Here is a 13307-nt window from a genome sequence, read left to right on the forward strand (position 1 = left end):
GGGGGAGAGGCCTCAACTCACAGTCTGAGAGGCTTGATAGAGGAACACACGATTCAGACGGGGATAAATGGCGCCGATCTGAATCCCGAAACCTTTGTGACTGGCTGTGTAACAGAATCAGATGTGTCATTCAGAAATGAATAACTCAATGCTCTAAGGAGAGAGAGACAGCACCTGTCTATCAATGTCCTCTGCATCAATCCTGTGGTGTACTTATACTAAAAAACCGACTCATATAGTTGGTTCACAACCTTTCTGTTGCTGTGTCCATAGATTTCTGTAACTTTCTGAACCGACAATCAAACTCTCAAGAAGCAGTTCCTAAGTTTGTAGGTAGGGGAAACCTGTCTCCAGCTATTGATTTCAATCTACAAATATTTAAGCCTTTGCAGACCATTCACATGCACGACAACCTACACAACAACACTACAGGAAAGGGGAAACCCTAAAAAGCATAATAGGGCCTCTTTAACAGATGCCATGTCTCTTACGTTATGAAAGTTGATCCCAGGTTGAACAACATGTGAGCAGATCAACAAGAAAAGATTCCTGCTTTAAGGCCAGTTTGATTCAAATGTAGAGCCTAAAGAAAAATGTATGTAATAAAAATATGTTCCACTTATATTGCTCTCACACAATTAAACACCAGACAAGGAACGGCATCAGTAATTCAATCTAAGGGTTTACAGCTTTAAATGCTAAGGTATATATCTACTGTAAAACTGTGCTGTACAGATATTACCTAACTCAAATATCAAATGACACACCTGCCAGCTAAGCGGACATAAATCAGCTAAAACAATGGAAACCACACACCTTATGTCACAAACATCCAGGGGCTGAACACCCCAACACAAAAGCAGTAAATATCACAGGGATGTCTTTGTTGACATGCTAAAGAACATATTATGATGTCATTTCGAGTGTGAAAGTGTAGTTGTGATCATTGTTTCCCTTTCTCACCGCAATATTACTGTTTTCGGTGTCAAGCATCATGATATTGAAATTATTTTATATCGACCACATTACATAAGACTGTAGTGTTAACGACTGATTGAGGTGCAAAGCCGTCCTTAAAAACTAGAAAGGTTCATCTAACTTTACCCGATCTAATAAAGAGACCACAGTCATTGTGACAGTTTTTGTGTTTATCATCCATTCACTATGACATTTGTATCGTTAAGCTGTGTACATACAATATGTACATGTACCTGCATGTTAATGTGTTTATTCAACAAAGGTCCAATGAGGACTGCATGTGTATGTATTTAAGATCTGGAAAGTTTAAATATGTAATTCTACAGAATTCAATAAACAACATGTGGTGCGCTGATACACTATTCATGGAGAAGCTTATAACACAAACAGGGTCACTCTTCTTTAGTAATGGGAGTGTGCTTTATGCAAGTGTTTTTTGTGTGTATGTGTTTAGACACTTGGATATAGGTTATTATACTTTACTGCAGAGCACCAACATAACCAAACTGGACCTTTATGGGATCATTGCAATTGGTGATAAGTGTTGAAACGGCTGCCTGGGATCGATTTCAGTCTCTCACCTTTCATGAGAGGCGATGGTTCCAGGATAGTGAGTAGAGAGCTCTGGAAGACCATGCTGATGGTTCGCAGGACGAACACCCGTCGCATCAGAGCCCCGATGCTGAGGAGAGAGCAGCAGACAAGCCGAACATCAGAGAGAACTACTTTAAGGTACGAGGTGTTGTTGATGAGCAGTGAGGCATGTGGTGACAGTGGCTCAAGGCTCTTATCATCACATTCTGCATTTCTTTTCAAACACACACACACACACACACACACACACACACACACACACACACACACACACACACACACACACACACACACACACACACACACACACACACACACACAGTAATAGTGTGCACATACTTAAGTAAACAAGTCCCCAGACACTAATTGATTCCCTGTTAGTGTAAGAAAATCATCCCCCTGTGGGTTTGCTTCGTGACGTAATCAATAACCTAAGGAGATCCCCAGCATGAGGACGATAATTAATCACTGTTAACACACACGCACACACACACAAACACATACAGACGTGCACTCTCACTGTTGTGTGACATCAGGGATTAACAATGCCAATCACTCAGAGGAGGCCTGCCACTCAAAGGACTGTGTGTGTGTTTGTTTGTTTTTTTGCATGTCATTATTTATGTGTAAAAAAGACTGTGAGGAACAAGGAGCCTGTCACACAAAGCAGGGAATCTGATTAAGTTGGATAAGAGCACTGAGTAAACACTTTCAGTCCAAGATGGAGATTTAAAGTTCACTGTTCTTCCCTGCAAAGTTTACCAGTAAATGTTTTCACCTGCCTCCAGAGATTGTGAGAGGTGAGGCCGTCGTTCAACTCTGATCCGACCTGATGAAAACCAGAATGCGCTCGCTGACCCGGCTCTTACCATCCGGCTGTTTAGATGGCGATTCACTGTTTGACTAATGCACATCTGCTGCTTTTTGACTGCCCTTTGGCTATGATGTATGTAAAGTATCATACTGTATGCTGACATGCAGCAAAGTGCCCTGAGCAGGTACATTTAGATATAGTCAAGGGCAACAGATAACGTGATGATTCGTCATTTGAACTTCATAACGTTGAAAATAAAATGTAAAAGAGAAAATCTCAATCTCATACAACTAGGGATGTCCCGATCACCTTTTTTTGCTCCCGATCCGATTCCGATCATTTGATTTTGACAATTTGCCGATACCGATTTTTCCCGATCCGATCGTTATGCAATGCATTAAGAGAAAAAAAAGCATTCAAGTTGTCCCTTAAGGTTATTTTTTTATTTAAATTTGATATTCTATCCAACATGGATATAGCTTCTTTCTTTCACAGCAGCATTGGATCAGTTCAGTTGTGCAGCATTGGATCAAAACAAAGCTTATCAGTACTCGTTAGCTTACTGCTACAATTAGACACTGCGCCCTGCCCACTCTGTTGCCAGATTTGAGAGAAATAAGCAACCAGGTCTATGAAAACAAGCCCCAAAGAAGCAACACATACATGATGTTGTGTAATTTCAAACAAAAAAACTAAGGCCTCAGGATGACTTTAAGACTTGAACATGGTCATTTTTGTTTTGTAACATTGAATAAAAAAAATAATAAGAAAAAAGAAAAATCAGATCCCCGATTTTTTTGTCCCGATTCCGATCTTTTGAAAATCACGTGATCGGCTCCGATCCCCGATCGCGTGATCGGATCGGGACATCTCTACATACAACCCAAGGTAGGGTCTTAACATTTCCTTTTTTCAGCTGACAGTTCAAAATAGAAGATAATCAGTTTAAAATACTGTTCTGATAGGTAAACAAGTTCAAATATTTTTGAGTTACAATTGACTCATGTATTATCAGAATAGTTGCTTCTCAAATTCAACTTAAAGAATAATCTAACAGTCTAAGTGTGTTTGACCACAGAGCCATGAAAACACCAACAGAAACACTTAAATAAACTAATCTGTGTGTGAGTTTAAGAATTTACCAGTATCAAACAATTGTTCTGATTAAAACATCTTGCACATCTAACACATATGCGGTACTACAGTTGAAGTATAACCCTAAATCAACTGTTTCCCCCTCTCTCTCCTCTCCAGCCAGCCTTTCCAAGCCTCCCTACTGGAAAACCAATCCTGCATCATTCACATGCTAAAGACGTGATTCTCTCTGCTGCCCCTTTGCCTCCCTTCTCAATGACAGTCTTTCATATCACGCACTCTCAGGAGATGCTGAGGTGTGTGAGTGTGAGTGTGAGTGTGAGTGTGAGTGTGTGTGTGTGTGTGTGTGTGTGTGTGTGTGTGTGTGTGTGTGTGTGTGTGTGTGTGTGTGTGTGTGTGTGTGTGTGAGAAAAAGATCCTGCCTAGCTGCCACCTCACACGGGCCAGGCTCAGATAAGAATAGCGATGTTCTCGGGTTGCCAGTGGAGGTTTGTAAGGAGGGTCACTCCCTGACCACTCAGCCGCTTCTGATGGTGGGGAAGATAAAGCCTTTAGAGGAGGGACCCAAGCCTGGAGAACAGCCCTCTGTGTGTGTGTGTGTGTATGTGTATGTGTATGTGTATGTGTGTGTGTGTGTGTGTGTGTGTGTGTGTGTGTGTGTGTGTGTGTGTGTGTGTGTGTGTATATCTGTGACCATATAAACATGTCAGAGTATAGTCACCTTAATATTAGCATATTAGGGCCCCTTTAAAGAAAGTTTGGGAAATTGAAACGTTGAAAATGATTTTCTCCCCCCCTCTGATTCAAACTCTCTGCACTATACAGTTCAAGGTCAAATAAGGTGACTTACGAATTCACCAGGTTGCTGCATCATATGTGGGCTCAAAAGGTTGATGTTGTCTTGTTTTAAATGCTTTAAAATGGCAGTTCTAACCTATTACTTCCCAAAACAAACAGAAACACACTCAAACTCATGGCAGAAGCTGAAACTAATACAACTAGACGGATACTGCCTCTTAACACTCTCACACTTTTGAGTGCGAATGGCTTTTCAGACTGCATCTAACTGCCGGAAAACTTCAGAAAGTAAGTCAAGTGGATGTGTGTTTTCTATCTTTGTGTGTGAACATTGTTACTGCCTTTGCAAGTTACAGAGTCCTTTACAAGTGAGCAGGAGAGAGCGAGAGAGAGAGAGTGAAAGATCAAGAGCCAAGGTATGACAATGACATCTTTTGAAAGCGCTTCCTTTCCTTAAAAATGTTTTGCCTTTGGAGACTTGCTCTGTGTTAGCTAGTGTCATTTTACAAGAGAAAACCAGGAAGCTACAGAGAACAAAAACACGTATCATCCTAATCCTTAAGGGGAAATGTCTGTGTTGTTTAACCTATACTTCTATTTGTCCGTGTTTTGTATCTAAGCAAATTTCTGACATTTTTCCAGAATTAAGCGAGAGCACTACAATGGGTGATCGAAAACCGGACCGCGATGTAATCCTTAGTTGTAATTGCACAATGTCCGTTACAAGGGATTCTCTTTCCACTGACAAGCTGAGATTATGAGTGTCCGTCATTATGGAAAGGATCCTATCGAGAAAAATATAAGTATTTCTTTGTTCAAATCTCGTTCTGAAATGTCGAGGGTTTGGCATCATCCACATTGTATGTATATTCAGCCATGACACTAAAAGATAACACTCAGCTATACTCCTCTCTACAACTCTGAAAAACGTTTTCATCATTGTCTTTCAGCAACAAGCCCAAGCGTGAGACTTGGTTATAAACAATATCAAAACAGATCCAAACAAGCGAAAGGGAAGGAAATGTTTTACATCTCTGTTGCGTCTTTTCTATGATGATATCAGACACTAATAATCACAACATTAGACGGTCAGTGACAAAAACAAGCACTTCTAGCAGACGTACATTGACCTTTGTTATTTTCCACATGTTGGTGACAGGAAGTTGATTTGATGCTCTGTTCAGAGTACAGTAACACACTCTGTGGGAACCATCCCAGCGTCCTTTATGAAGGCATTGTTGTTGTTATAAATAGCCCCCGTTACATCACACTGGCCATAGGCAGGCCTGAGCTATGGTGTGATCCTAGTGTAAGCAGACGTAAAACCTTATGTAACGATTGTCAGGCCCAAATGGCACAGTGTCAATAAGCTGAAGGGGTAAACATGTAAAGGTTAGATATAATCATAGTAAAACAACTTAATATTGAAATAAATCTAATGCTTCTCGTCAGTATTGCAATTTTGCATCAACTGGATTTTTGAAACTGTATACTTTTGCCAAAATACCACGTTTAAGGAAAATAAAGAGTATAATATAATAATAATAATAATAATAATAATAATAGTTTATCCCCATAATAAATCTAATGTAATATATCTTAATACAGCCCTTATGGTATCTTCTTGTAAATGTGAGAGTTAAAGTCCCTTCATTTGAACATTGTCTCTATGATCAAACCCTGAGGTGTGTGTATGTGTGTGTGTGTGTGTGTGTGTGTGTGTGTGTGTGTGTGTGTGTGTGTGTGTGTGTGTGTGTGTGTGTGTGTGTGTGTGTGTGTGTGTGTGTTTGAGTGTGTGTGATGGATTGGCTGCTCATGCTGTTCTCACACCACACACCAGACACAGGGGGTCCCTGAGCTCTCAAACAAGGCTATGTTTACTTAAGTTACTGTACACACAAAGTCAGGGGAGACGCGGAGAAACACACATCAATCAAGCCATGAAGAGTCATAAAATAACGACAAGAAGGACTGCCCAGAGTGATAAGGCAGAGGAAGAGAAAAAAAGATGGAAAGAAGCTGCAGGAAAGAAGGAAGTAGTGTATATAAAAAGCTTGGAGGAGAAATAGGGAGAGGAGGAAGATGATGATGATGATGATGGTACTGTAACATCTGATGAAATGAAAGCAACAATCTGAGGCAGTAAGATAGATGTTCCTGAGGAGCAGTGAACTGGACCTTCTCAGTCTGTCCTTGGTTCCCACTGTTAGAAACTCTTGAGCAGCTTTAGACAACATTCAGAGCCAACATTTATCGTTGGCTTTGGACTGGCTTGTTTCTAAAGACTGTTACCTTTTCATCCTTCTCAATGCAATGGGAATACTTTCTCTGTCAACACGTCAAATAGTAACCACAGGGACTAGTCCATTGTTTCATTTGTGTGGGGATGCTAAGGCTGAATCAATTAGTCATTTGAAATAAACAACTATTTTAAATCATCCGTAAACTGTTGAAGTACATTCGTTGGAGAAATTGCCAATAAAAACGTGGTTCAAACTTCTCAAATGTTACTATTTTCTTTTTTTCATTGTCTTCAATGACAATAAATGTAGTACTTTGTCGTAAAAGACATGTGTTTAGGAGATCACATGGGGCACATGTGTCAAACTCAAGGCCCGGGGGCCAAATCAGGCCTTTGGTGGATTTAATTTCGGCCCGCAGGATAATTTCTAATTACTATTAGATCTGGCCCGCCGGTATATTGCACGCACACCTTCACTCCATCCTGAGGGTCTCCTCAGCTCAGAGCCTGAGCCCAAACATTGATGACCTTGCACCTGAGATGAGATGCCAAGTATCTGTCTTGAACTAGCATCACAGAGCAGCACACTGAGTTTAATGGATGTTTTCTTGCGACAGCAGGGCATGTTTGTTTTTTTCTTTGAGGGAAATTGTTTTTCTGAAGCTGTTGTTGGCCTGTGGAAAAATGTAATCATAAGAAAATCTGCAGATAGAGCCATAAGAAATTAATGCAACTGATTATTTAATGTTGTTTTTATAGGCAATAATTTAAGCTTTGTTAGTTCTAGGTTTAATATGTGCAATAAGTTTTGCAATAAACATTCAGCTACCAGTCCGGCCCTCGACTAGTACCCATTTTTTTTTTTTGGCCCACTGTGTATTTGAGTTTGACACCCTGCTCTAGGGTTTTTTCTAATAATGACAGGCATTTTTAGTGTATTACATTTTTTTATATAATGAATTCATTGATTTGTTGAGGAAATAAGTGGCAGATAAGTCAACAATTCAATTAATTGTTAGCCGCAACCTAATGACTATTGAGCAACTTTATTAAACAATTGGATTTGCTTAATAGGCATAACATATGTACTTAGTGTGTAACAGGCATTCTTTGTATTTCTCTAAGGGAATTTGCCCCTGAGCACAACACTGACAGCACTGAAATACCTTCAGATTCAATATTTGTGCCATTAAAAAACATAATTGGCAGCACGGTGAGAATGAAGGTGAAGGCTACCTGAACTGAGCGAGCAGCAGGCCTCCGAGGGAAGAGCCGCAGATGGAGAAGCCCATCGCGATGACGCCGTTCCAGAAGCCGAGCTCCCTGGCGGTCATGTGATGATCCAACAGGAAGAGAGGAAACATGGTGACGGCCCCCTGCTCACCTGGTATCACAGAGAAAAGAGGAAGGTGGACAAAAAGGAAAGATCAGACAGAGAGAGTAGAAGAGGGGAAAAGGGAAAGCAAAACAGGGAGTGGAATGAGTTACTTAGTCGGATCATATACCATCAATACACCACACATGCTGTACTCTCTGACTAAGCATAACTATTTTACAGTAAATACACGAGACACGCGCCAAACACACACGCCTATTCCAATCACGGTGAAATACGATGAGCATGTTGTAGCAAAGTGTTTAGCCTGCAAGACTGAACAACATGGTTTTCCTGAGATGACAACTGCCGAATCAAATACAGCACGCCGACACGCAGCGCACCTAGGCCTATTCCTGGAAAGATTCAATAATAGATGCCTGACAAGAAAAAAGAATACCCTCAGTCACTTTATCAAACGGGGGCCTAGCACTCTTCCTAAAGCACAAAAAGGAAAACACAACAAAAACACCAAAACTTCCACAGATGAAACAGACCTCACAAAGACCTTTCAGTCAAACTAAAAAGTTTCTGTCAGACAATAAGACTTTCTCTGTGAGGCGTTGAGTGTGGGGGTAATGTTCTGCTGAACATTACAGTCAGATATTCAGCGGCGTCGACGACACGCCATTATTATATTAATGGAGACTGACTTCAGAAAGACAGTGGGACCAAGGCGCTGCGTGAGTGACAGCTCGGCTCCCAGACTGCTGTCAAAGACGACGCAACACAACCGACGATTCACTCACTCAGTCAGCCAGGAGACAAACAAAAATAGAGAAGGAGGGAAAAAAAGACAGATGAAACAGACTGAAATAAAAATAATAATAAGAGAAAGCCAAGAAGCTCCCACTGATAGGGAGTGCAGCAGCAGTAGAGCGGGAGTGTCACCGCTGTGACAGTGGAGTGTCAACCCAGCACAAGGGTGGCGTTGGGAATGTGGATTCTCACCTTCCTGCTGCTCATTTACACACAATGCGTTAATCATGAACACATTAGAGCCAATAAGATGGGTATACATAGTGACAAAAGAGATCTGTCTGCTTTTATTTCAGATAAAGAAAAGCATGTCCTTTTTTCCTTAAACCCAGTATTTCTGTGATCCTAGATGAAAATGTATCTCAGGCTTTTCTGTTTTATAATGCTATTCTAAAGTTAATGTTTGTGTATATCAGATATATATGATAATCAAAATACACCAAACAACAAGACAGGCCCATATTATCAAAAGTAAGTAACAAATGGGGTTATGTGTTGTTTTGCATGTGCGTTTGTTCCGTTGAAAGCCTGTATTTCTGCACAGCCGAAGATATGATAAGGCTACACTATCATTTGTTTATTTGTAGAATAAGATTCTAGTCGCGTATGCTTTCCTCTGACTCGTGTGAGCACTTCCAATAACTCCAGAGCGTTGTCCAAAAGTCAAAATGTAATGAAAATGCATGTGATCATTTCCAGTTGACGTACAAAAGAGAGGCATGCACTGAAAAGATGTATTCATTCAAACAAGAAGCAAATAAATAATAACTGACTCAATCCACTGAATCACTTTCGCTCACTAACTGAAGATTTAGTTTGAGTACGTTTTTAGTTTTTTATACATTTAAAGCTTCTTTCAATTGATGATTTTCGGTACAGCCTTAAGCTACTACAGACAAACTGAACAGTATGACTATTGTCTGCACTGAGCTAGGCGCTACATTGGTTCATTGTAATGTAATTGTACAAACAAGTCAGCAAAATGTTCTCCTAAACCTATGAAATGTTGAATCCTGTGGGAGCTGCACTGATACACGTACACCCTCTCTGTGCATTGTTCACATTGTAATCTCCATCATGCTCTGAGCTAAACTGTTCGGAGCTGCATCCACTGAGCAGTAACCATATTAGTCATAATAAAGTCAACATTGGCAGCGGCGGTACCCATGATGCTCGGGTTGTTTACCCATGGTTCTGTGCTCCCGTTCCTGTCTGCCTGTTGTTTAGCTCAAAGCTCAGAGCGTTCACAGTCCTGCCTACAACTAATTATTTCTTTAAAGAGCGAGGGGGGGGGGGTTCGGGAGGGGGAGTGTGCGCAGACAAACACAACCAGGCTGATTATTCCTTTCTATAAATATTCTCAAAGCAACAATTGTCCATTTCAGCTGGGATTTCATTAGACATCCGCAAAGATTAAACAAGCAGAGTGAAAGGGGGGAAGGAGACAAGAAGGGTGGGACAAGAAGATGATAGGGAGGGAAGAGAGGGGGAGAAAGAGGGAGAGAAGTGGCGGAGTAAAAGTCTATGATAGTCAATAATGAGGAGAAAAACAGAGAATAAAGAAAGGGCAGAAAGAGGAGAGGGACGGCAGTAAGTGAACAAGGAGCAAAGAGAAGATATGCTTCATAATGCATTTATATAAAAGAAATGAGCTTAATATGACGGGATAGAGAGCAGCATGGGAGGGAGACAGATAAAGACAGAACAAGAGGAGGGGGGGGTGGATGAAGAGAGACATTGTTAGGAGGTTAGTGAAGAGGAAACAGAGGAGGGATGGCAGGCTCAAAGAAAACTCTGTTTATGTTTACATTAGAGGCAGACAGCACAGAGACACACAACGATTCAACACTGAGAGAAATGACAGGGCTGCTTCCTTTACCCCACTTACTCAAAGGTGCTGCGTGACAACATCAATCCTCTACCGGGCCTTTATAGCAGGGAGGCAACCTGACACAAGGAGGGGGAGAACTATTATACTATACTTGCCTTTTCTTCCAGTTGTGTTGCTCTCCCATGAAAACCATGTCAATCCTTTTCATAAAGAGATGATTAAGTATTTCTTAAACTATTAAACCTACAGTAATGTCTGTACAATCAGCCGTCACATCGCTGAAGAACCGACTGGTGTTCATGGAAGATGACATTTTGGCGATACGCGGTTAAGACATTATTACAAACATGTACATTTTTGTCCATCCGCCTGATGACTAGTTGCATATAGTTTACCGAACACTCGATAGAGTACCATTGCTTTTTGGGCTGGTGAGTGACACTACTTTACTAGCCACTTTAGCGCCACTGGTGCTAACTCTGTGCCCTGGTTACCCAAGCATCTAACATCTGATCATATCCCAGACACACAGTCCAGTTACATTCTTTAGAAATATATATATTCTTTTTATTACAGTTTTTTTCCCTTTTGACATAGTGTAGTAGCAGACTGGAAACAGATAGAAAGAGGGATATGACATTCAAAAAAAGATCCCACTGATGGAATCCAACCAGGGACATGGTTAGTAACATTGTATTAAACTCTAAGTTACATCGTTTATTATTTAGTCTTAAATAAGCTGTCATATATTTGATGCTATAAATACTTAAGATTGGAAACCAAGTTCCGACCATTTAGGAGGGAATCAGAGAGAAAGGATAGAGGCAAGTTTGTTTTCTTTAATCCTAGTTATCAAATACGCTTCATGTCAACATCATTATTTATTAAGAGATATGTTATTTCAGGTTTTGTGACAATGATTTCATCAGAGATCAGCTGACAGCTTCACTGCACACACTGAAAACGTTTAGTGGCACACAATATTAACAGGTAACTGTTTTAGCAGTGTGAAGAACAGTGAGTTCAATTCAGAGTTGTTAGCTTGTGAACGTTGGGTGTTACTCAGAGAGGGATCACAGTAGGATAAGGGTGAGATAAGGGTGAGGTGAGGGTGAGAGGTCAACGAGGACAGTGGGGTCAAATCCTGAGGTCCATGCTGCCGCTCAGACAAAAGAGCTGGCAGAGCAGGAGAGATCACTGGGGACACTCCTGCACCCCCTCATCATCACTGCCTGCCGAGAGCATGGTACGCAGAGACAGGCTCATGCTACATGTTTCTGAACACACACATTTCAGCTTTGAAGGCTCCCTGGGGACAAAACCAGTAAATAGAGCCGTGTCCATCCACACCTTCAAAATATCTAGTGCATGTTAGTCTATTGACACGCACAGACAGACAGACGCACAGACACAGACACACACACACACACACACACACACACACACACACACACACACACACACACACACACACACACACACACACACACACACACACACACACACACACACACACACACGGAGGAGTTCAATGTATCTCATTGTAGAAGTCAAGGAGTTCTCTGTGGCCCCCGGGGTCATAAACATGGGAAATACACTCATCACCAAAACCTGCTCACACGACGGAGGACACACACACAAAACACACACACACCACACACACACCACACACACACGGAGGAGTTCAATGATCTCATTGATAAGAAGTCAAGGAGGTTCTCTGTGGCCCCCCGGGGTCATTAAACATGGGGACAATACACTCATCAAGCCAAAAACCTTGCTAAGTTGGCTTGGCGGTTTTTGTTTGTTCTTCGATGTTAACTTGATCTCAGAATGATGTAACAAATAAAAATCATTTTAGGGTCATAGAGTGAAAAACCTTAACGCGCGTACAATGTCAATGATGTTTCTGAATGACTTGGCTGTAGAACCTGGTCAATGCTACAAAGACGCCCACTTTGGGTTATAGAAGATAGTTTGTTTAGAACCAAAAAAGAAAAGACTGCAGTGATTGTAATGTATTTCAACTTTGCTCGTTTATCAGTGATCCTCTAGACTAGCAATATAATCTTATTGTATTTTCTAATGCTACTCTAAATGTTTGTGTGGATCATGTATTTTGATATAAGTAGCACTCAAAACACACCAAAAAAGGCCCATATTTTTTTTGTATATAACTACATTATGTGGTTAAAATATTAGAAATGAGACTTTTTCTAGATAGATGCACTGTCCCTCGCAGGGGCACGCGATGTGGCGGTTGTTCATTATTCATGGCCCCTCATCGCTTCAGCCTCCTCCCCTGTTCCCTCTTTTCCCTCTAGCAAAAATACCCCCCAGCTCCCTTCCTTCATATCTCAGAACTCCAGGCGACGCGCCCCCCCCAAACCCACCCCATTGCCTCTTCTCCTGACATCGGCATGTATCTGGAACGGGGGCTAATGACAGAAACCTTCAAACTTGTTCTGTCTAAATAGCCATACAGCCAGCAATTAATAAAGGTTTGGTATGAACTAGAGTTAAGGAAGAGGTGTTTCTGTAAATATTTCTGAAAAACCAAAATGTATAGGTTTTTGAGTTTTTATCACATTCAGGGTTGCATACACTTTTTCACGCACATGATTTTCGCAATTGACTTTTCCATGACTTCTCATGGACGCTTTAGCTAATTTTCCATGGACCAAAAAAATTACTCTTTCTCAAGGCCCGGCTAGCCACTGAAAATGGTTTATTTTAAACATGAACAGGAAAAATAAGGTTCTGAATAATGAAACATCGTTGGGAGCAAACAAATGCAAATTCAGGTAGGTCTGAACTGGTT

At 41.1% G+C, this 13307-nt stretch overlaps 1 protein-coding gene across 1 annotated transcript; it reads right to left on the minus strand.

The window, feature by feature from the left end:
• Nucleotides 1–1194: 1194 nt before the first annotated feature.
• On the minus strand, nucleotides 1195–7904 carry LOC104961725 (major facilitator superfamily domain-containing protein 3-like). Its single transcript, XM_010790058.1, has 2 exons — nucleotides 7758–7904; nucleotides 1195–1660 (listed from the first exon to the last, which is right to left on the minus strand). The coding sequence occupies exons 1-2, from the start codon at nucleotides 7883–7885 to the stop codon at nucleotides 1501–1503; spliced, it is 288 nt and encodes a 95-aa protein (XP_010788360.1). The 5' UTR covers nucleotides 7886–7904; the 3' UTR covers nucleotides 1195–1500.
• Between the last annotated feature and the right edge of the window lie 5403 nt (nucleotides 7905–13307).

The sequence above is a fragment of the Notothenia coriiceps genome, unplaced genomic scaffold (genome assembly GCF_000735185.1).
Source record: "Notothenia coriiceps isolate Sejong01 unplaced genomic scaffold, NC01 NC01_scaffold00033697, whole genome shotgun sequence".
NCBI lineage: Eukaryota > Metazoa > Chordata > Actinopteri > Perciformes > Nototheniidae > Notothenia > Notothenia coriiceps.